The 24,986-nt window shown below is 47.8% G+C and overlaps 1 protein-coding gene across 1 annotated transcript in view; it reads left to right on the top strand.

Annotated features, from left to right (window-relative positions):
* Window positions 1-2: 2 nt before the first annotated feature.
* The window catches only part of EPB41L4B (erythrocyte membrane protein band 4.1 like 4B), a gene marked incomplete at its 5' end in the record, with an annotated part of 135,100 nt that continues 110,116 nt past the window's right edge, over window positions 3-24,986 (top strand). Inside the window, one exon of the mRNA XM_024753686.1 lies at window positions 3-146. Coding sequence (XP_024609454.1) covers window positions 3-146 — 144 coding nt within the window. The remainder of the gene's footprint in view (window positions 147-24,986) is intronic.

The following is a 24,986-nucleotide window of genomic DNA, read 5'->3' as shown; positions in this document are numbered from 1 at the left end:
CCGGGGGCAGTGTGTTCCCGGCCGGCGGCGGGCCCCTTCTCATGGGCTGCGCGGCCGTGCACATCTCCGCCGCCGGGGCCTCCAAGGCCACCCTCTACTGCCGCGTCTTCCTGCTCGACGGGACCGAAGTGAGCGTGGACCTGCCGGTGAGTGACGGGGCCGGTCCGGGACACTGGCACCCCGCGGCCCTTGGGGCAGCTCCCTTCCCCCGATGCTTCCCTCTGGGGCGCTCCCCTTGTACCTCTCCGGGATCCCCTCCCCCTTCTGCAAGCACTCCTAGTCTGGTTCCCTCTCGGGCCACCCCGTCCTGCTCTCTTCCGGGGCCCCATCCCTGGCCCGCGCCCCTGAGTCCCAAGTCCCCGCCCCCTGGCGCAGGTGACTGGCGTTCCCCTTCTGTCCCCCAGGTTCCTGCATCGGCCTTCTCGGTACTGGATTATTGGTTAGAAAATCTCAAAGCAATGCGGGGCTGCCATGGGGTGGCCCGCTTGCCCCGACAAACTCGCCACCAGGCCTTGGTGGGACGGCAAGGCGGAGAATCCCCCTCGCCTGCTGGCCGGCAGGTGCCCCAAGTTTGGGAGCGAGTCGGGGGACCACTTCTGCTCTCTTCTGTTCCCATCTCGGTGTACCACCCCGCCCCACCCCCCGACCCGGTCCCATCCTAAAGAGCCCCTCTGGCTCGCTGCCTCACAGGCGGCCGGGCGACTTGGGAGCTAACTCTAGAATGGATCCTCGTGGACCAGGCCAACTTTGCACCGGCAGAGCCCCTGCTGGGGCGCTGGGAGTCGGCCCCGGGGTGCTCCCGGGCCTAGGGCGCCGGACTTTCCCCGGGGTCTGTGCGTGGAGCCGCGGAGGCACTCCAGAGCAGCTGCGCCGCGGCCTGAGCCCCGGCCACCCGCCCACAGGTGGTTGCACCCCGCCGCCTCCGGCAGAGAGCTAGGCTGGCGCTGCTGTCCCCGCCTGGGCGTCTGGCTACCAATGTGTCTTTCTAGCCGAAGGGGCCAGATCTGATCAAATCAAATCCGCACATTAGTGGGGCGCCTGCTGTGCACCCGGCGCTGCGGCAGACGGTGCCTTTGGGAATCTTTGGGTGTGACCGAGGACACAGCAACGATTGAGCTTTAGATGAATGTTACAGAGCATCTCGAGGGTTTCAAGGGAAAAAAATAACATACCGGGACTTCGAAAGAAAGCATTTAGGCCTCCTCGGGTGGGGGAAATTGGACGTCGTGAGAGAACTGGGAATATTGTAAGGGTTTTAGATGGGAAAATGAGAGCCTGCCTGGCTTGGGGTTTAACGTTTCCTTGTGTAGGTTTAATTTTGAGACAGTATCAGTTTATGGCGATTTTATTTTTGTGGTTCCTGGTGCTCTCCATAGGATATGATTTTGTTATGATAATACCCTTTGGGGGCCTTTTTATTCATGGAAAAGGAGCCAACATTCCAGTGCTTAGAGCAGTTGTCTTTACAGTAGTATTAAAATGTTACTGCTTCCCCAAGACGGGTCTCTCCAGCTTTTATTCAGCTGGGAGAGGAGGCCTGAAGGGGCTGGGAGGGGCGGTCGGGGGGCAGCCAGTGGTGAGGTGAGTGTGTTGCTTCTGGAGCAGGCAGCTGGTGTGTGGAGAGGATGTGGCATATTCTGCATCTCGGATCTGGGAAAGGAATGCTCTGGTTTGGAACTTTGACAACGCTCATTGCTGATGGTTTTCTTGTCTGTTCCCCGGGGATGATTGGTTTATAAAATGCAATGCTTCTGTCAGGTTTGTGCGACAGGCTTAAGCTGTGTTTCTGGGATGAAAAATGCAAACCCAGTAAGATGCATGCGTAGTGAATAGACCCAAACAGGTACCCAAATGAACAGGTTGGGATGGGAATGCTGACTTAACCACAGCTGGTGGAACCCTGGCCCAGTGTGAGGGGAGGGGAATTTTGCATCCTAAGAGGTTTCTTCACTTTATTAAAGGCTACTTGACAAAAGAATTCACCAGGTTTTCTTATAATGGCAGATTTTTTGATGCTTTAAGATGTTATTTAGTGAACTCCCAATTTTATTTATACAGACACGCATATGTATATATACCCCGTCCAAAGGCAAATCCAGAGCAAATGCTGGCTTTTGTCATGTGAGCCCTTGCCTGGGGAGGAAAGATGGAGAAGAATAAACAGTGAGCACGGCTCATCGATTTAAAGATTTATTAGGCATTAGAACTGCATCACACAGTCTCCTGTGCTCATCTTCCCAGATCCGAGTCTTAGTTCCTGTATTTAATTCTTAGAGTTACAAGGTGAGCTCCAGGCGGCCAGCTCCCCATGAATCTGTAGCATGCGTGTGCCTTCTCAGCCCATTTCACCAAGCTCACTTTTTATGCTGTCCTTTTTGGCATTTAGTCCCACTGGTCATTATTCTCGTCTCCTGCGTTCCTGGATTTTTACCGCTTCCTGGGCCCCGGGGTTGCTTTGCTGCATGGCGCACAGGATTTACCTTTGACCGCCATCTCCCTAAGCTGGATTGTCTGTCTCCAGTCACTCGCACGGGCACAAAGCACACTTGCCAGGCTAACGATAACTCTTCTGTAATTAAAACCCCCTGGTAGTGGTAGCGTCAAGAATTCGTCGCTCAGTATACTAACAGTGGTTATGCATTGTCATAAGCCGCTTTATTCGCTCCAGTCAGGATGCCTATGTTCCAGAATTGCCTCGAACACAGCACCCTCACTGTGATCGTGCTGGGGCACCTCGGATTTCAGTTGTCACCATTTATTGGGCGTCTCTGTGTGCCAAATGCTGGGCTGTGGACCCAAAGGTAAATGAGAGGTGGCCTTGAGGCTCTTGGGAAACACGTGTAGCAGAGCGTCTTTTTATTGTTAAGTGATGCTGAGTGATAATGACAGGCTCACCGGACAGGGTGCTGGTGGATGAATTGGGAGGACTTCCCAGAGACTTGGACACTTGAGGCTCTAGGATGTCAAATCCAGTGTCCCTTGTGCATTCAAAAAAAATTTTTTGTTCTAATTTATTTTTTGGCCACACTGAGCGGCTTGTAGGATCTTAGTTCCCCGGCCAGGGATCGAACCCGGGTTTGAACCCGGGTCCACGGCAGTGAAAGCCCGAGTCCTAACCATTGGACCACCAGGGAATTCCCCATTTTTAGATTACCTGTTGTGTCAGGGCCACTTCTGGGTCAAGCCACGACCCAGCTGTTATATATAACAAAGGAGGAAGCAAATGACAGGGCCTGGGGCCCCTCCCCCAGGTGGTGGCCTTGTCCCCTGACACGCCTGAATGTTCTTAACCTTTGCTGTGGATAGTCAGGATCTTTTTTAAAAAAAAGTCCATTGGTAATGTGCAGTCTGGAGTGGGCTTGCTGTCCAAACCCAGCTTCCACCCTACAGACCAGAGTGCCACCCTGAGCCACTCCTCTTCAGAAACCCTGGCGCTGCCTTGGAAGGTGCCTCCGTGTGTCCGTAGCCCAGCCCTGCCCTGCCCTCAGGTGTGGTCAGGTCAGAGCAGGCAGGACTCCCTCGGCCTGCCTGAGACTCTCCCCTTCTATTAACGCAGCTGAAGATCCCATCATTGTGCTTGGCAGCGGTACCCGCTGTTGACTCATATTAGTTCTCTGTTGACTAAAGCCCTGGCATCGCTTTTGCTCGCGCGGCTGTTGCTCAGCCCCGTCGCCCCCCTCCCCTGCATGCACAGTCTCCCAGCAGCTCTGTGTGGAAAGCCGGGAGGGTGTGTGGCTGGCTGGTTAGCACCCCCCGCCCCCATGCCTTGGAGGGCACGGCCCATTGGCCGGTATTGCATTTGCTGCAGCTGCTTTCACTGTCCCTGGAGCTCCGCAGTGACTTGTATGGTACAGGGCAAGCACCGAGAGTTTCAGGGCAGGAAGATGCATGTTTGAGTCTTGGCAGCTGGGCTGTGCAGCCCTGAGCTACTTGAATCTCGATTTTCTGGTCTTTAAAGTGGGATGATTACGTGACAAAAAGGGTCTGAAAAGCCTCAGGAAACAGCAGGGTGCTGAAGGGTTGCTAGTAGGTTGTAATCTTACACACATCTCAGTGCCTCCTCTTTGGCCTGTGAAAAGTGATTGGGAAGTTTTCTAGAAATGAACATTAAAGAAAAAAAAACAAAGGCTGGGAATTCCCTGCTGGTCCAGTGGTTAGGACTCCGTGTTTTTACTGCCAAGGGCCCCGGTTCGATCTCTGGTCGGGGAGCTAAGATCCCACAACCTGTGTGGTGTGCCCAAAAAAAAAACTTGCTGAATTTCCAGATACACTAATCAGACCTATCAGTACTGAAGATGAGTAGTGGACTCTACCTTGGAGGGCAGGGGTATCTTCACCCTCAATGGTGGGAAGAAATGGGGAACTACATAAGGCCCTAGGAAATAGGAGAAGGCAGCTTCTCATTTCCGTCCTCTCCCAGGGTTCTGGCTGCCATGGACACCCTGCCTTATCCCAGACCTCTGGGTGGCTTGCTTTTTCCTGCTCCTGAGGGAAGGTATTGGCTCAAGGTGGCCCTCCAGGGCTTACCCTGCCCCCATCTCCAACCCCCCCCACCCCCAGACCGTGAATGAGACCATGGGGAGCTTTGGATAACTGTGTGCGTCATGGGGTTGTGTATTATTTTAAAAAATACCTTTGTTTTAAAAGGAGGGCTGCTGGCGAAGGAGGGGAGTGGGCAAGAGAGGTGGGTGGTGAACATCCTTCCCAAGTGGGATAGAGATGCGATCTCTAACTCTGGTTCCCCACTTGCTGGATTGTTGGTGTTAATATGCAGGGAGGGGGAGTCGGCCAGCCTCTCCAGTGCCAGTAACATGACCCTGCGCTGGGCCAGGACTGAACAAATATTAACTTGCTGAGCACTTTCACGTGCATAATCTCATTGAATTCTGTCGCTAGTGCGCTGTTGTGGATGAAGGTACAGGTCTGTTTAATTCTGAAATAGCAAAAGGTTGGGGGCGCGGGCATGGGGAGGTAGAACTTTCCCTTACATTCTTGCATAGGGACTTAGAAAAAAATCCACTCCTTCACCACAGAAATCCTCCGCCCACAGTTTGTCCTCAAAACACGTGTCCCGTCCTTCTCCGCTGCCTGACTCCTGTTGCCAGCCTCCTCCACGGTGCCTGGAGCATTTCTCCTGCAGGAATCTGGTTCTTTGCACTTGGGTTTCCTCCTCGGGCCCCGTGGCAGCTGCCTGCGGGCAGGGTCAGCTGCTGATTCATTTTGGTGTTTCTCTGCAGGTTGGCATGTGCTTTCCTCCCCCACTTGCATTTCACAGGAGAACATGCTGGCAGCAGAAAGATCAGAAAATATAGAGAAGCAAGGGAAGTTAAAAAGATCTAAAATCTCATCAGAGATAATAACCACTTTTAAAATTGTGGTGTGTGTGTCCATCTGTACTTTTCTCTTTGTTTTTAGATATGAATGTTATTTTAAGTGACGACTTTATATGGGTTGGTGAAAGTAAAGTCTCTTTCCCCACCCCTTCAGCACAAATGAATCGGGACCTAGACCCCAAGTTTGTGTCTCTTTAGGGTGGGACCCTTTTCCTCCGCTTTACAGTCCCTGGGACCTTAGCTGGGGCGGGGAGCTCCCTGTGGCCGTCTGAGCTGTGTGCCACCTACTGCCTGCCTAAGAAGAGGGCTCCCCATCCTTGGAGCCCTTCCCCACCAATCACCTCTGCTCTCTGGCAGGTTAATGTCCTGTTGATGGGGCCACAAAGTCCCCTTGCATCTGAGGGCTTGTGTTCTGAACACCTGCTTTGGGGTGGTGACCACTCTCGCCTGCCCAGGGATGCCCAGGCTCTCTTACCAGCTGGGGCTGATATGGCAGAGGCAGGTGGGTGATCTCGCAGCATCCCAGGTGTGTCCCCTCTGCCCTAGGGCCCCTTCATCTCCTTCTGCAGCCTCTTTGGCTTCTCTCTGTAGCTGGATGTATCTCACTAGTCCCACTTGATTTTAATTTCTGGTTTATTTTTGTTTTCGAAAATGTTTTTGTTTGCCCACTTGTTTTCTTCAGTCAGCATAGACTTGTTGAGCACTTATCCTGCATGAAGCGTTCGGGAGGGGTACAGGAGGGATGAGAGAGTCCCAGTCTAGAAGGGGAGACAGTGTAAATATACGAGATAACTCGGAACCCCACATGAGGTAGTACAGGCGTGAGCGATTGAACTGTGGAGTGGATTTGGGAAAGGTTTGATGCCCAAAGTGACATCGAGTTGTCCCGAAGGTTGCCTGGGAGTTCAGCTGTTAGATTTGGTCAGAGGCGTTGGGGCAGGTGCAGACGCATGGAGGATGGGAGCCAGAAAACCCCACTTGTTGGACTTGGGGCTCCTTGGGGTCGGGGAGGATTATGAGCTCCAGCTATGTCCCTGAGTCTTGAAGGAGTAAGTGAGGAACAGAGGAGGGTCTCAGGCTGGTAAGAGCCAGGGGCCACTGTGTGTCAGTCCTGTGCTAATTGCCTAAGTGACTGTTTTGTTGGACCCTCACAGAACCTCTTTTGGTGGTTACTGTTGTTAGCCCTGATTTGTGAGGGGGAGAATCAGGGCTTAGCAGGCTGGATAAGAAACTTGCCCGTGTCACACAGCAAAGGCAGACTCTAGTTTCGAGCTCAGATAGTCTGCCGGGAGAAGGTTTGTGTCCTCTGACCCAGGACTGGGCATGCGAGGGGTGGGAGTGGCGGGGTTCTGAGCCTGCCCCAGAGGCCCCGAGGTGGGTGGGGACCCTGAGCCTCAGAAGGGTGTCCTCCTTTCCAGGCCACTTGGGGTTTCCAGACATCAGATTCACATCTGTACTCATATTCAGTGAGTGTAGTTTTGCCCAGAGTGCATTCTGGTTTGAGGCCCATAGTTCTTCAACACTGAGGTTGGAAGTAGGCTACATTTTTAAAAAGTGTTTAATAGAACAACACTAAAATTATCACCAAGAAAAGCATTTTACATATTCCCATCCTGCTGCATAGCAACTGGTTGGTTTCGCTGCTCCCTTCAATCTTTGTGCTTTTGCATACGTGTTTATAAACATGGTGTGCATCCTTGTGTATCCTTTTTTAATTGTTTAAAATTTTCTTCCTCCTATCCGAGCCTTCCAGACATACTTCTCACCCAGTTTGGTGCCCTCTTGTGCTTATTCTGGACTACCTAAATTAGCCCCTCATTCTGTGTGTGTGTGTGTGTGTGTGTGTGTGTGTGTGTGTGTGTGTAGTAATACCTGTCTCTACCTGTCTCTTGGGGTTGAAGGTTGATATGCAAAGCACCTGATATCTTACCTGTTAGGCATGCCTACTCCCTCAGGCTCACAGAGTCTGTGTTACTTCTCTTAATTGCCACCATCCGGGAAGATGTCACTATCCCCTTTACTCACGGTCTCAGGGAGCAGTTGGTCCTGGGCCAGCTATAAGTGTGGTGAATTGAATCTAGGTTTCCTGACTCGTCCTCCAGTGCTCTTCCCCCAGCCCATGCGGTGCACACCTGGCCTTCCTGTTTGAAAGGTATGCCCCTTGGAACTCCTGGGGAAGGTCAGAATCCTTTGTAATTTGATGGGTCAGAATTTCATGCCATCAACTGCCCTGTCTTTCCTGAAACTTTTTGCTTTTCAGCATCTTTGGCATTTGGGTTCTGTCTACCACTTCTCAGCAATCTTTGCAGGTTCTTTTCCCCAAAGTCATAGTTGGCTGAGTGCCCAGAACTTCCTTCTTGAAGTTGAGACCTGGAGGGTGACCTCCCCAGGGCCCTGTGCCACCGGTGGCATCATCCGGAGCATCTTTGATTCCCAGCACTGAGCCTGGTCCCAGGGCTGGAACTGCCCAGACAGCTGCCTGGCTGGGAGGACGTGGACTGGCAGGCTCCCCGGGCGCCTGCGGAGTCGGCATCCCTCGGCTCTGTGGTGTCTCTTCCATGCCTGTTTCCCGTCCAGATGCTGTTGTTATCCGCGTCCTACCTCACGTGTGCTCAGGGGCGTTGAGGTGGGCCCGATGGCACCTCTCCTTTATCCTACCGGTTTGCTTGCTCAGCTGCACCTTCCCTGAGTTACGGAGTTTTAAAAATTGTGGCAATACGTAAGTAGCATAAGATTTACCATTTTAACCGGTTTTAGGTGTGCAGTTCAGTGGCATTGAGTACGTTGACACTGTTGTGCAACCATCAGCACTATCCATGTCCAGAATGTTTTCATCATCCCACATTAAAACTCCGTGCCCACTAAACACGAAGTCCGCATTCCTCTTTCCCCGTAGCCCCTGGTAACCTCTAGTCTGCTTTCTGTCCCTATGAATTTGACTACTCTTAGTACCGCCTATGAGTGGAATCATACAGTACTTGTTTCTTTGTGTCTGGCTTCTTTCACTTATAGCATAATGTCTTCAAGGTCCATCCATGTCGTAACATGTATCAGAATTTCCTTCCTTTATAAGGCCAAATAGTATTCCGATGTATGGACATGCCACATTTTGTTGACCCATTCATCCAAGTTTCAGACTTTGCTGCACATCCGGGCCTTGCCCGTTCACCAGTGGCACAGCCGTCAGAGGCTTGGATGTCCCCAGCCCTCTCCTTGGGGGTTTTGTTCTTGGCATTCTGGCATCCGCTCACCTGGGACTCATTTTATTTTATTTATTTTGGCTGTGCCAGGCCTTAGTTGCAGCGCTCGGGATCTTCGTTGCAGCGTGCGACTCTTAGTTGCGGCATGTGTGCAGGATCTAGTTTCCCGACCAGGGATCGAACCTGGGCCCCTTGCATTGGGAACGCAAAGTCTTAGCCGCTGGACCACCAGGGAAGTCCCTGGACTCATCCTCCCAGTTGTCTGGTCTTTTGTCTGAGGTGCTCAGTGTTGGCAAGTCCTCTGTCCAGTCATTCTTTACATCTTTTAATGATGAAATGCAAATACAAAAGAGTGTCTGTAACATGACTAGTTTTAAAGAAAAATAATACGGTGAACATCCGGGTACCTACCACCCAGCTTAAGAACAAAGAGCATCACCAGTGCTGTTGATGGCCCCCCCATGCTCCTCCCCAATGACCTTTCCCTCCCTCCTGCTCTCCTGAAGTTTGTCTCTCATCCCTTTTTTGATGACTTTGCCTCATACGTGTGTTTCCCTAAATGATTATTGTTAGTCCTGCATGTTAGCGAACTTTATAGTAAATGGATTTTTCACTCAATACTGTGTCTGTGAGAGATTCATCCATATTGATGAGGTAACTAGTTCTTGCTGCGCTGCATCAATATACCGGAATATAGTTATCCTTTGTTGGTGGACATTTGGGATGTTTTCAGTTTGGAGCTGTTAGGAAAAAAATGCTGCTTTGAACCTTCTGAAATTGGTCTTCCTGGTGCACATATGCTAGCAAGCGTCTCTCCTGGGCATGCACCAGTGGCTGGGAGGGTGGCGGGCAGGGCCTTTTAAGATCATGCGAAATTGTTTTCTCCAGAGTCCCAGCAGCACATAGAAGCGTCTGCTAACCCGTTCTTCAGCCCTTGGCATTCGACAGCTTTTCTGTTTGTCTCGTGGGAGTTAGTGGGAACTCACTGTGGTCTTCACTTTTCCCCAGTTGTTCGTGGGGTGGAGTATCTTTGCCTGTGTTATGAACCATGAACGTATCTCCTCCTGGTATGCCTTGTTCTATGATGTTTGCCTGTTTTTTAGTTGCGTTGTATTTTTCTTGTCGCATTCAGCTCACTGCCTGCTGGCTTTGATGAGATTGTCTCCTATACCCACTTCCTCTTCTGAGGTCACCTCAGTGGAACAAAGGAGAACACCTCTCTGTAAGTCCCCCTTGTAGGCCTTTCCTCACTAAGCAGGAATTAACGTTCTGTTTTCCATTTCGCTGTGAATGAGCTGAAGTCTGTTGCTGCTGGTGGCTTTTGGTGAGCAGTTGCAGGATCTATGGTATTCATTCAATTCTGCCTACTTTTTTTCCCCAGTTTTTATTAATTGAAATTTTAAATGCAGTCAAAAGGACAGAGAACCCCAAGTACCCATCATATAATGAACATAATCTGAGTACCCATTGTTAAGCTTCATCTTTTATTTAATGTGGCCCCTCTCTTTTCATCTATATCTTCACCTCTGTTACTTCCCAATTCTTTTAAAACAAATTCCAAAACAAAGTCCCAATTATCTAAAAGATAAGGGCTGTGTTTTTTTAAATAGTCACAATATTATTAAAACACCTAGAGAGGGCAGACAGCAGAAGCAAGAAGAAGTACAGTCCTGCAGCCTGTGGAACAAAAACCACATTCACAGAAAGATAGACAAGATGAAAAGGCAGAGAGCTCTGTACCAGATGAAGGAACAAGATAAAACCCCAGAAAAACAACTGAATGAAGTGGAGATAGGCAACCTTCCAGAAAAAGAATTCAGAATAATGAGAGTGAAGATGATCCAGGACCTTGGAAAAAGAATGGAGGCAAAGATTGAGAAGATGCAAGAAATGTTTAACAAAGACCTAGAAGGATTAAAGAACAAACAAACAGAGATGAACAATACAATAACTGAAATGAAAACTACACTAGAAGGAATCAATAGCTGGAACATTCTCCAGGATAGATCACATCTTGGGTCACAAATCAAGCCTCAGTAAATTTAAGAAAATTGAAATCATATCAAGCATCTTTTCTGACCATACCACTATGAGATTAGAAATGAATTACAGGGAAGAAAACGTAAAAAACACAAACACATGGAGGCTAAACAATACATTACTAGATAACCAAGAGATCACTGAAGAAATCAAAGAGGAAATCAAAAAATACCTAGAGACAAATGATAATGAAAACACGGCGATCCAAAACCTATGGGATGCAGCATAATCAGTTCTAAGAGGGAAATTTATAGCTATACTAGCCTACCTTTTGCAAATCAATCAATGTGATACACCATATTATCAAATTGATGAATAAAAGCCATAAAAGAAACACCTAAAAATAATTAACAATTGTTTTTTAGTCTCAGATATATAGTCAGTGTTCAGATTTTCTTATTTGGTTGTCACAAGGTCCTTTCGTTGTATTTGGTTGATATTCTATCTAAAGCTCTTTAAGTACTTTTTTAAATGTTATTTTTCCTTGCTCTATTGAGGCATAATTGACAAATAAAAATGGTATGTATTTGAGGTGTAAAGCATGGTGATTTGATATACGTTTGCATTGTGAAATGGTTACTGTGCCTTGAGCTAATTAACATATCTGTCACCTCGCCAGTCACCATTTCTTCATATGTGTACCTTAGCAGATTTCAAGGATACTCTACATTATAATGAGCTGTCGTCATCATGCTGTCATTTAGATCCCCAGAACTTACTTATCTTAAAACTGAAAGTTTGTGTCCTTTGACCAACATTATCTCGTTTTTCCCTGTCCCACAATTTCTCTAAAGCTCTTAGTCTAGAGTATTCCCTTCTCCCCTCCTTTTTCCCCATTTATTTGTTGAAGAAGCTGGGCCTTCTGTCCTAGAGTTTCCCCCTCTCTGGATTTCCTTGATGGCATCCTCAACATTTGGTTACCTTGGGGTACATTTGGTACAGGCATTATTTAAAGCATCTGACTCAGGGCACACAGAGAACAATAAGATAGGTTCCTTGCCCTCGAGAAGCTTGAGAGGAGACAGGTCATTACACCTGGTGTGAAAAGTGTCCTAGGGAGTTTTAAATAAGCTTAAAGGAAAGGCTAAGGTGGGAGGACTGGGAGGGGAAAATGGGCAACCAGAAGATTTCAGAGAGAAAGCTTTGCGTTCTGAGGACAAGTGGAGAACAGCTTTCCTGGTGGCCAGGTCAGCACATGCAAAGGCACTGAGGCTGGAAATAATACTTCCAAGAGTCCCGCTCCTTGTTCAGCCCCTGCCTGTGAGCCTTGTTATCCTCTTGTCTTTCATTGGATGTTGCTTTTTTGAAAAGGTCCAGATTCCTCATCGATGGAATGTTTTCAGTAGATTTGATTAAAAGAGTGTATGTTCTTTTTCTTCTGTTTCTTCATCAGCTCCATAACTGTAGTTTTGAATGTCTCCCTTGACCTTGAGATTCTCTTTCTGGGTAGCTTACTCCTGTTTGGGTTCCTTTACATTCTCCCGTAGGCCCCTAGTGAGCCCTTTCCATCCATCTCCTGGCCAGAGGTGCCAGCAGACATTTTAAGGAGCAGAGTCAATGAACACTGCAGAGAGAAGGGAGACGGGGCAGACGGCAGGGCAGCGGGAACCACTGAGTTTTACCCCTAAAGGAGCGCTTGAAAGCCTCATGGTCCAGAGCCTCGTTCTGGGATGGCGGGTCTTTCCTACCTGCCTGGGAACATGCAGCCAGCTGTTGCTCATCGGAGGCAAATGAGCAGTAATTAGCATGTAATAAGCGCAGTTTCCTGCACACAGCCCTCCTGGCTCCTGCAGCTCAGTGGCCCAGTGACAGCAGCAGGCCTGTGCGCCTCTCCGAGGCCCCCCTCCCTCCTCCGAAAGCAAGCCGTGGTTCTCCCCTGGCCCAGAAGCTGCATTGCCTGCCGGTGAAATGGCCATGGGCTTCACCCAGGGAAGCCCAACACACTGTAAAGCCTCCTGCAGGTTAGTTATTAACCCGCAGTGCACTCTGAGAGCCCCTTCCACAGCATTTCTCTGGCTGTAGTCCTTTGATTGCTCCTGTTTGCTGGGGCCAAAGTCACCTGCCCAGTGAGTTGCAGTCTGTATTAGGTGGCAGCGACAGTGGCCGGTCAGAGTCCAGGGAGGGGCCCAGGCTGGCTTGGGGCTGGCCCCAGTTCTCGCACACAGGCTGGCAGTGGCAGATCCCGTGGGTATTCGAGAGAGAGAGTGAGAAGAGGGGATCTGGATGTGGGATGTTTCAATGGGAGAGCGGGGAATCCAAGGTCGGAAGTGGTTGTTCAGGATGCTTCAGTATTCTACTTAGGATGTGTTTCGCTTTGAAGTCCAGAAGCTTTTAGCTTTGTTCTAAAAGCTGTGACAGATAATTCCACTTCATTAAAGAGACTCCTGAAGAAAAATGCAAAAATTACGTGCTGTCTTCTGAAAGGAAAAGAATTACCTGTACTTGGGTTACTGTAACATGTCATTTATCGTATTAACTCACTTCAGGGGATGAGCACTTCCACATAGATGAGTTTTCCAGAGAGGAGCAGTTCATTCTGTTTACTGACAGGACCTGTTTTATTCCAGCTATTTCATTTATTCATTAAAAACAACAAAAAATGATGCAAATGAACTTATTTACAAAACAGAAACAGACTCAGACTTAGAAAACAAACTTATGGTTACCAGAGGGGGAAGGGGGGGAGGGATAAATTAGGAGGTTGGGATTAACATATTCGCACTACTGTATATAAAATAGATAATCAACAAGGACCTACTGTAGAGCACAGGGAACTCTACTCAATACTCTGTAATAACCTACGTGGGAAGTAGAATCTGAAAAAGGACAGATATGTGTATAACTAAATCACTTTGCTGTACACCTGAAACTAACACAACATTGTAAATCAACTGTACTCCAATATGAAGTAAAAATTTTTAAACAACACAAAAGAAAAACACGGCAAAACGCAAGATCAAATTACAGAAACAGAGAGATCATCTAGTGTGTGTAAGGCACCATGCAAGGAATATGAAATGATCAAAAATGTGGGCCCTGCGTCTGAGGAGCTCATTTGCTGTGGGGTGTGGGATTGTCCTTGAATTGTCCTGCACGTGTCCTGGCCCCCAGCTTTGCCTTGGTAGCCCAGGGTCAGCATGCTGAGGATGTCAAGGTTAAAAGACACCCCCACCCCCACCCCGCCATGGTTCCAGGCCTCCACATCGTCTGGATACTCAGGTGGGCTGTGTATCACGTTCCAGCCTTCACCTCGTCGTTGCTTTACTTCCTGGCTCTGCCGGTACATACCTGCGACTCTACACCAGGATCACTGGGCATGGGGGGAGGGTCCCCATCATCAGAATGTGGTACCACGTGCAGCCAAGTTGGAGAACCAGTGCTCTGCAGGGTCACGTGCTTTACGTTTGTGTAGTGTTTTAGGTTGAGATGGAGCTTTCGCCTTTCGTGGCTTAATGTAATCCTACTCGTAGCACCTCTTTGAGAGAATTGTGGGCGTTCCAGTTTTATCGAAAGTTCAGCAGCAAGGTTTCTGCCCAGCTAGTAAATGTGGGTTTCTTCCCACAGCTAGTAAATGACAGGACCACACCTTAAACCCTTTTCGGGCTCTAAGTTCACTTCTCCCCAGTTCTTCCCCCGGGCTGTCAACCCTAGTGGTGCTCGAGCTGCCGCACCTTCACTCCTCACACTTCACTTCTTGCCTGGGTACCTTTGCTGTGTATTCCCTTTCTTCTTTATCTCATGAGAGTCCAGTCGTCTTTGAGGACCCATGTCAGATGCGACCATGTTTGTTTTTTTTGTGTCGTATTCCCTCTCCTGCCTGGGAAGCTGCAGGGCGTCGTGCCTTGCCTGGGACCTAGTACATTTCATGTCGTAGTAGTTATTCATGTAGTAATTTGAGTAATAACTAACATTGCTGACTTCTTGTTTTGCAAATGTTTTTCTTTTTATTTTGGTGAAATACTAATAACAACAAAGTTTAACCATTTCGTACATTCACAGTGATAGGCAACCATCATTACTATCTAGCTCCAGAGCGTTTTCGTGACCCCTGGGTACATTAAGCAGTCATTCTCCATTCTCCCCTCTTCCCAGCCTCTGGCAACCACTAATCTGTTTTCTGTCTCTGGATTTGCCAACTCGAGATATTTCAGGTAAGTGGAATCATATAGAATGTGTGGCCTTTTGTGCCTGGCTTTCACACAGCATAATGTTTTCAAAATATATTGACCATTTACATTATGATTTAAGCACTTTACTGGCTTAACTCATTGACTCCTCACAACCCTATGCGTTAGATAGTTCCTATTAACATCCTCATCATACAGATAAAGAGATTGAGGCACAGAGAGGTTAAGCAACATGCTAGAGCACACACAGCACTTAAATGCTCTTGGTCCTTCCGCTGTCTTGCTGGTGTCTGCTCTTCCTGCTCTTGACCTTGATCTTTAGAGATTAGAGGTATAAGCTCAACCTATGCAGTTGAATTTGAAGGACAAAAACAAAATTCAAGACAGAATTAATCTACAGCAAAAGAACAAACTATGATGCAGCTCCAGGAGCAGAAACCTCCAGAGGTACCCCACAAGGACTGCAGAACAGAATTAGTGGGGGAGGGGGTGGATTCTACAGTGAAAGTTCTTGGCTTAGTTGGAGTGGTCAGTTTTGTTACAGATTTCTCACTAGTGTCAGAGGTCCAGTAGGGATTATATGTCTATTATCGGAAGCCAGCTAATGTTCCAGGATCATAGAAATGTTGAGGAATGAGTCTTAAGAACTCCTGAAAGGTAGAGGGGATCCCAACTAGAAGATTTCTTACAAAAGTGGAGCTTACTATGTGCCAGACATAGTTCTGAGTGCTTCTCGTATACTGAAACTCAGTTAATTCTCACAAAAGTTTACAGCCACTGCCCTGTTGCACAGATGAGGAAACAGGTGCAGGACAGTTTAATGTCCCCTCCATGGCCTTGCCACTAGAATGTGGTGGACCCGGGAAGTGTGGTTCCAGCATCCATGGTCTTCATCTTTGTTTTTTTAATCTTAATTTTCTGGTTTTGATTATAACATACCTTTCCTGGAGCAGTGAGAACAGAGCAGCCTAGTTGCTTGAATAGGAAGGAAAAAAGGGGGAAACGATGAGAAAGATATTGGTTTTATAAAAAAGAAATGTTACGCTGTCATACTAGTTCTGTACTTTTTAAAATTTTTATTTATTGTTTTGAATTTATTTATCTTTGGCTGCATTGGATCTTTGTTGCTGCGCGCGGGCTTTCTCCAGTTGCAGCGAACAGGGGCTACTCTTGGTTGCTGTGTGCGGGCTTCTCATTGCGGTGGCTTCTCTTGTTGCGGAGCACGGGCTCTGGGCGCACAGGCTTCAGTAGTCATGGCTCGCGGGCTTTTGAGCGCAGGCTCAGTAGTTGTGGCGCACAGGCTTAGTTGCTCCGTGGCCTGTGGGATCTTCCCAGACCAGGGCTCGAACCCGTGTCCCCTGCATTGACAGGCAGATTCTTAACCACTGTGCCACCAGGGAAGCCCTGTACTTTAAAAAAAAATTAAAGCATACCTATTTATTTTAGAATATTTAGGAATTGTCGATTAAAACGTACAAAATAAAAATCATATAATACCTCCAGTAAGACATCACCACTTCATAACACTTTGGTGGTGTCCCTACCACCTTTTTGCTAAGGATGGCTAAAGAAGTTTCTTTCAACAAAAACTCGATCGTGCTCTGTATGCTTTTTTTTTTTTTTTAATTGTGGTAAAACATGTTCTTAATCTTTACACTCTACTACCTCTTATATTTGAAGAAAAGCTTGGGGCAATCTGGACCTTGCCGGGGGAAGGAGAAATCTTATCTTTGCAGCCTAGGGAGCAGCTGCTCCCTGGTATAGGAGCGTCTGAAATGGCTGTGGTGTGAGAAGGCCCATTACTGGGAATTTGTGGCTCATGCCGAACCAAGGTTGGCCACAGGTTTTGATGTCCTGCTGAGAACGTGGGGTCTTCACGTGCATTCTTAATCTTCATCTCACTTGACCCTTGCCGTGGTCCTCACTGCTTAGCAGTGCAGTGCATCATCCCCGTCTGGCTGGGAAGGTGGCTGAGCCCAGAAAGGTGTATTTGCTCTTTTGACCCTTGGGAGCTCTGCCACCTCGTTTTGCTTCTCAGATCGCCTTAATTGCAGGCAGAATGGCTTGGGCACCATCAGAGCCGGACAGCTGAAGCCTTGCGGGGGTTGGCTGGAGGGAGAGCTGGATTTCCATTGGGGAGGGCTTCAGGGGAGGTGTCTGCGGGGTTGATTTTGACATTGAGTGATGGGGGATTGGCAGTCCAGGTGGAAGAACGGAGTGACCAGCCTCACTGAGGAGGGTACAAGGAAGATGTGTCTGGGAAACAGAATGCAGCTCAGGGGATGCTGAAGCGGGGGAGATGGGAAGGGAGGCTAGGGCCACTGGACGCTTTGAGTTTGGCTCGGGGGTGGTTGAAGGTAGACAGTCAGACTAAGGCTGTTAGCTGCATTGCGGGTCTGAACTAGGGTGGTGCTGGCCATGGACAGAGGGGCGGATGCAATGGAGTCTGAGGACATGGAATCCGATGGATTTGGTGGCTGGATTTAGCAGTGGGATAGATGGGAAGCCAAGCCGTGATCCCCCCATTTTGTGCATGGCAGGTTGGTGGGGTTGAGAACCTGGGGGTGGAGGGGCAGTGGGAAGGGGCCCTAGTACTGTGCTTGCTGGGTCCTTGGTTTTTTTCAAGTTTGCAAATGTAGGGTTTTTTTTTTTTTGCATTTTGTTTCTTTAAGAGGACCGCCAAATGGTATAAACTTCAAGGTGCCATAAAGCCTGGATTCACTCCTGGTTGTATTTTAGTTGAGGCCAGTGTGAGGGCCCAGTGGGTCAGACACTTGGAGAGGAGTGTGGTAAGAGTTTCAGTGCAAGTCACACCCATGGGGCCAGCTGTGAGGCCAAGACGGAGAGGAACAGATTCTGCCAGCCATAGACTTGTAAAAGCTTGTTCTCGGCCAGGCTCTGGGCTGGGTCAGCCCACACAGTCCCCGAGCACAGGTGCTAGGGTTCCTGTCACCATTGTATACGTGAGCAAAGGAAGGCAGCCTGAGCTCTTGCCCCTCTGCTCTGTTGCCTCCCAAACCTGGGTGGCCTTGATATCTTCAAGGAAGAGTGAATAACAAGAAACACGGGCATTTATTGAGGGCCTCCTATTGGCACAGAACCACACTAGGGGCCAGGTGGATACAAGACTGAGTCAAGGATGCATCTCTTTCCTTGGGTAACTGCTATTTAGTGAGAAGATGTGTCTTTTGCATTGGCAGAGAAAGCTGCAGGTTTTACTTGCTTTTACCCACTTTTACCCAGTTTTCTCACTTAAGGAGGAAGAGCCAGGGCAAGAGACAGGGAAAAAAAAACCCCAGTGGTCCACCCTGCTTCTCAGAGGACACTGCAGGCCAGAGCTCTGGGATGGCTGTGGCTGCACATTTTAGGTGCAGAAACTGGTATCTGGAACATGGGACCCGGGGAGGAAAGCAGGGTTTGAGTAATTCATTGAAAACCATGGCTCTGAATCCCAGTGCAGGTTATTTTTATCTCAAACGTTTGTCTCAAAGCTTTATAGTTTATCCACAGAAGATGGCATGAGAAGGGTGATGAAGACATGTCTATACTGTGTGGCCCAAGGTGAATTTTAAAACTCGCCTTTCTGTATTCACAGACATTATGCCTAGTGAAATAAGCCTTACACAAAAGAGTACCTTTCTGGATGATTCCATTTCTGTGCGGTTTCAGAACTGGCAAAACTAATCTGGGGAAGAAACAATTCAGAATAGGTGTTGCTTCTGAGGGAGTGGGGACGGCCAGGGATTGACTGGGAAGGGGCACCCAGGATCTGGGGCGAGAGGAATGTGCTGAATGGTACAGGGGTGTGGGTTACACAAATGTTGCCATCTGTCAGAAGGGAACAGCTCAGATTTGCACATTTAGATGTAAGTAAATGTACCACCATCCCCGCAAAAGAAGTGTGAGAAAATTAATGGAGGGCGGGGGAAGGAGGGAGTAGAGGAAAAGATGACATAGAATGTTGATCATTGTTAAGGCTGAGTGACAGGTGTTTACTATACTATTATGTTTACTTCGCATTTATTGAAATTGACCCTGAAAAAGAGTTTTAAAAGAAAGAGTGCACTAGGTTATCTTTGTTGATTTTGCCTCCTGCCAGGAATTCAGCCTGTTTGGTGTCCTCTGGGGAAAATGCCGTCTCGGTGGGCAGTGCGGCTGGTCCCAGTTGCCCCCGGCTGTGGGCTCTCCAGACATGCTTACTTTTTTGCCTTGTCGGTGGCTCTGAACTTTGGCTTCCTCCCCGGGCACCTGCCACCTCCCCTGTCCTTTTGTCCTCTGTCCTTTTGCTTCGGGAATAGACCCTCCCCTTTTGTGACTTTGACCGTCCCACGCCACCCACACCTGGTGCTTCTCATGGAGTCCTCCTCTGCTGAGTCCAGGTCTTTGTCAGCTGTGAGTGAATCCACAAAGGCGCATTCACTTGGGCCTCATTTCCCAGCCACTTAGGGCTGTGAAGTGCCACTTGCATGCCTTTGTTCAGCCATCAAGATCTGTGGAGTGGAGGGACGCCAGCCCCACGTCCCACCTGGCCGTAAAAGAGTACATGCTCCATTTACATATAGAACTTCAAGACAGGCGCAGCCAATCTGTAGCCCCTTAGGGAGGGCGGGATGGAGGGAAATTGGGAAGAGGCACACAGGGACTTCCAGGAGGCTGGGAACTTTCTGTGTTTTGACCTGGGTGGTGGTTGCATAGCTGTGGTCACTTCTGATAATTCCTAGAGTTGTACACGTGGGACCTGTGCAGTTTTGTCTGTGTATGTCATGTTCCAATTAGAAAGTAGACTAGAGGTCCGTACAAGGCTTTAAAAAATTCCCGCATTTCACATAAAGAAATTCGAATTTTGTAGCTTTCTTGAAAAACTGGAAGTCTGATAGCACAGTCTGAATTCCAAGTAGTTGACTAGATCTGTGTGGTGACTGACCCCCATTCACTTGTGTATACCATCCTGCAGGAACCCCCTGGAATGGGTGGCACCTGCATAACCCCATACAGAGTTTCCTCCTACTTTTACATTCCCTAGGTCCCTGAGGAGGTATGGGGGTTGGGGTTCAATGCCTGGATTAGAGTCAGTCTTGTAGGAATACCTTTTGACATGGATTTGAAGTCCTTGGGTGCTGAGGTCTCCTCTTGTGTGTGAAGCCATCACAGGCGAGTTAGTTCTGCTTGAACTGGGGGAAGTTGGGGTTAGCTTATGACCAATCCATAGCAGTTAGAAATGTTGAGGAGTTACTGCATTTGTACCTAGGTGTTTAGTTCTGTAAATTATTTCCTATTTGTGTCTTCTACTTTAAAGTAACATTCCATAATACTAGTTAATGCTTTTACCTTGCTTGGTATCCAGCTGTTGCTTTTTTTTTTCTTAATAAATTTATTTATTTATTAATTTATTTTTTTTTGGCTGCATTGGGTCTTCGTTGCTGCGCGCAGACTTTCTCTAGTTGCGGCGAGCGGGGGCTACTCTTCGTCGCAGTGTACGGGCTTCTCATTGCGGTGGCTTCTCTTGTTGCAGAGCGCAGGCTCTAGGCGCACGGGCTTCAGTAGTTGTGGCACGTGGGCTCGGTAGTTGTGGCTCGCGGGCTCTAGAGCACAGGCTCAGTAGTTGTGGTGCACGGGCTTAGTTGCTCTGCGGCATGTGGGATCTTCCCTTCCCTGACCAGGGCTCTAACCCGTGTCTCCTGCATTGGCAGGCGGATTCTTAACCACTGTGCCACCAGGGAAGTCCTCAGCTGTTGCTTTTGAAAATGCATATATGATTGGAACATTTCCTCTTTAGTTCATGAGTAAGGAAAGGCTCACATTCTGTGTGGTGAACTTGCAGTCGAGATTCTTCTCACTGTAGCTCACACGAACCACAAACCACATACCTCAGGGAGATAATCTTGACAGTGCTGTCTCTACAGATCCAAACCTATGGAGAGGCTGTAGGTATCACACCCTCCTTTTCTTCTTCTGAATGGGTTATTCTCTGCCTTCTTCTGGCAGGAGACTTTTTTAAGACTACTGACTCACCAAAGGAAAAAGAGAGAAAAGAATGAAAAAATCAAAGGCCACCTATAAAAAGACAGCTTTGTTTGTATACCCCTCCATCAGGTGCGTGGACGGTGGTGCCTCAGTTATAGTTTTATGACCCTAACAGCCAAGCTCACCAGAGACAAGGTTAAAAGTTTTATGTGCTTTTCCACTCATTAACCTTTTTTGAAAATCTTCTATGCACAGAGCCAAGTAAATTAAGCCCTGAAATTCTGTGCCTTAGCAGTTGGTGTGATCACTAAAAGTGCTAAAATGCAGGCTAATTTGCTAGCTGTGTTCATTGTTCATCCTTATGGAATCCCAGCCAGGGGTGGGACTTGAGGAATTTGGGATCTAAGACTGGGCTGTGGCTCGAGGAGTATCCAGGCTGTTGGGGACATGTCTCACCATCAGCTCCCGGGGAGTGCCGTGCAGAATGTCTACGGGCCGCCACCCAGCACAGGCTCTGGATCCCTAGAGGGACATGGTGGGAAGTTCCCAGGGCTTGGTCCAAGGTCCTAGGCACAGCCGTGACCATGCTGGATGGGGTCCTCTGTGTATGTTTTCATCCCACCCTCAGCGTTGTTTGGTGGGATGTGTGCTGTGGTTATGTCCATTTCACAGGCCAGAAATAGGCTTGGAAAGGTTAACAGGCTTGGGAAGGTTAAGGGGCTTAGTGGGGGTCATGCTGACTCTGAGTGGTGGAGCCCAGATTCAAAACTGGTCCTAACTTGAAGCTGTGTCCCTCCCGGTACTAGTCAGATCAGGATGCCGTAACAGAGGACCATGGTCTAGGTGGCTTCAATGACAGAAATTGGTCTTCTCACAGTTCTGGAGGCTGGAAGTTCAAGATCAAGGTGCCGGCAGAGTCAGTGTTCTCTGAGGCCTCTCTCCTTGGCTTGTAGATGGCCGCTCTCTTGCTGCCCCTTCCCTCTCTGTCTTCAGATGTTCTTTTCTGTGTGCATTCTTGTTGTCTGTGTGTGTGACCTAATCTCTCTCTTTATAAGGACACCAGTCATAGGATAGGGTCCGCTCCAATGAACTCATTTTAACTTAGTTACCTGTTTAATTACCTCTGTCTCCAATTATAGCCACATTTGGAAGCATTGGGGGGTTAGGTCTTGAACATATGAATTTTGGGGGGACACAGGTTCATCTCATAACACTCCCCGGTCACTCCACCTCTGTAAAGCTCATCTTCTGGGAGTGATATGCTACCTAGAATGAGGCCATCTGCATCCACGGACCTGCCCTATGGGTGAACCCTGGGGCCAAGCCCTGTTAAATTCATCATTTCATTTCGTGTAATCCTCAGACATCCCTACCAGGTAAGATGTTTCCTGACACCAGTCTCGGCCTAAGCTGGGTACCAGAGCTGGGACTCAGATCCCTGCCACGCTGATCCCAGAGTCCATGCCTTCAGCCACTGCATCGTGGGGTGTGTTGTGACACCCAGAAATTTCAGAGCTGTAAAGGGCTCCACAGAGAAAAAGGGAATGGTCATTATAGGACCTAGTAATTTAGGGAAGTATGTGAGGTAGCACTGACCTGCCTTACTTTGCAAATTTAGTCGTGTTCCTAAGTTGCAGGATGGGTGGGGGCAGTGGTCCACCCGAAATTAGTTCTTTCTGTTCATGTTTCTTGGCTGGGTTTCCTGGGAATTCGTTGCATATTTATTTATATGGAGTTATTTCCTTTCAGAATTACACGGAGGGGGAATCTGCAATCTGGCAGCAAAAAGTAATTTGACAGTTTATTTTCAGGGCCGCCCTTCTTCCAGCAGCTTGTTTCAAGCTCAGCCTCCGGCACAAAGGCATCCATCATTTTAATTGCATGTTACTGTTTAGCCAGGCACAAATTTGTTTCATTTTCTTTTTCCTTTCTCCTGGGGTTTTTTTTCTTTCTTTCTTCCTTTTTTTTTTTTTTTCCTTTTCTGATCCCCCATTTTAAAAAGCCAAAAATATTTGCTCAAACCAAGCACTTTTTATAGTCAAGGAGTTTTTAACACTGAAATTTTTCGTATTGCCTATTTGGTTCTTAACCATTTCATAGCAGAAATGCTAGGCTGGTCTTTTTCTTTCCTATTCAAGTAACATAATGCATTTGTCGCAAGATAGTCCTAAGAAGGAAAATTGTATTGGTCTCAGGGTCAGAAGGCTGGTGGTTCTATTCCTGGCCTTGTATTGGTTCCCTGACCTGCTTCTGGCCTCGTTTTTCCCCATCTGTAAAATGAGGGACTTGAATGAGCTGATTTCTGGACCATCCCTGTGTTCTTCTTTGGTAACTCGGATGCCGAGAAGGGTTCTGTATGGGACCCTTGTCACCATGGCTGTCTGGAGTTTGGCCGAGGAGCTTGTCCTGTCCCATATCACATGTTTGTATTCTGCTGGGCCGCAGATGGTGGTACTTTAGTTCAAGATTAAGAATCAACCCTAGGGACTTCCCTGGTGGCACAGTGGTTAAGAATCTACCTGCCAATGCAGGGGACACAGCTTTGAACCCTGGTCCGGGAAGATCCCACATGCTGCAGAGCAACTAGGCCCGTGAGCCACAACTACTGAGCCCATACGCCACAACTACTGAAGCCCGCGTGCCTAGAGGCCATGCTTTGCAACAAGAGAAACCACCGCAATGAGAAGCCCATGCACTGCAACGAAGAGTAGCCCCCACTCGCCGCAACTAGAGGAAGCCTGCGGCCAGCAACAAAGACCCAATGCAGCCAAAAATAAATAAATAAATTAGAAAAGAGAAAAAGAATCAACGCTGTATCCCTCAGAAACGTTCTAAGGGATAAAAATCATTGTTTCCTTGAAATTAGGTAGAATGGGAACCTTGGTGTCCAAAGCTTAAAAAATTAGCTTTTACTGCTGCTCATACTTTTTTTCTTGCTGTAAAAGTATGTTATTTGTGTCTGCAAAATTGGGCACAAAGTACAGCAGTGCAGCCCCTTTGTAAGCCGCACCGAAGACGGGGGGTGGGGATGAAATGTGACTTAAGGTCCATAGTAGGTATTGAGTTGAATCTGGACGGACGTCTGTATATTGTATTTTGTTTTAGTGACATGGCAGAAAATTAGCTGTTACTGGCTTGGAGTCATCTTCTGCATCGCATAGCACCATCACCTTCCCTGTGGACAAAGGTTTCTCTTCCCAGCCACTGGCTTGGATGCTCGAAGGCAAGGCTCAGGCCAGACCGTGCTGACACCCTCCAACCTTCAACTCCTTTGTAGTTTGTGAGGTTTTCATTAAGTTTTATGGAAAATTTCAAATACACAAGTTGAGACAACTTGTATGACTCATCATACAACAGTATGATGAAACTGTCATGTACACAACACCCATATATTATTTTTTTCTCTGGAGTATTTTAAAGCAACTCCCAAACAACTTATCATTTAACCTGTTAACACCTAAATGGGTAGCTCTTTCTCTCTCTATCTATATATATCTATTCACCACCCCGTTTTCACACTCAGCAAAATGAACAATGATTCCTTAATGTCGTCTGATACAAAGTCCTTGTTCACCTTTCCCTCGCCATCCCAAAAATCTTTTTGTGGACGGTGGTTGGCTTGTTTGAATCAGGAGCCAACTGCAGACAACACTGCATTTGGTCAATAATGTCTTTTAAGTGTCTTTGAATCCATAATAGTCCTCTCCCTCCTTTTCAGTGCAATTCATTGAGTTCTGAATATGCAGCTGGTAAATGTAGAGCAAGGCAGCCTCAGACATTTCAGCCCTTGATTTTAATGTCTTTCTCCTAAGCAGAGTTTGTGGCCTCTGAAGAACAGTTTTTTGGTTTGTCTATCCTTTTTTTTTTAAGAATTAATATATTTATTATTCTAATTCCTCGTCTCCAAGCAGATGATACCTAAGTTAGCATCACTCTAGGCAACGTTTTTTAAAGTTAGGAAAAACTTTTACATACTAAATCTTTTATAAAGTGTGCACACATGCCACACACGTGTTATATCTGTGTACCTATATGGTTTTCATTCTGGTTATCTATTGAATAACAAATTCCCCCAGTGCTTAGTGGCTTAAAACAACAATCATTTATCGTAGTTCATGGGTTCTGTTGATCAAGAACCCATTGAGGGGCCAAGATGGGAATAAAGACACAGACCTACTAGAGAATGGACTTGAGGATACGGGGAGGGGGAAGGGTAAGCTGGGACGAAGTGAGAGAGTGGCATGGACATATATACACTACCAAATGTAAAATAGATAGCTAGTGGGAAGCAGCCGCATAGCACAGGGAGATCAGCTCTGTGC

This window comes from Neophocaena asiaeorientalis, unplaced genomic scaffold (genome assembly GCF_003031525.2).
Source record: "Neophocaena asiaeorientalis asiaeorientalis breed wild unplaced genomic scaffold, Neophocaena_asiaeorientalis_V1.1 scaffold342, whole genome shotgun sequence".
Lineage (NCBI taxonomy): Eukaryota > Metazoa > Chordata > Mammalia > Artiodactyla > Phocoenidae > Neophocaena > Neophocaena asiaeorientalis.
This window is presented reverse-complemented; position numbering and strand designations above follow the sequence as displayed.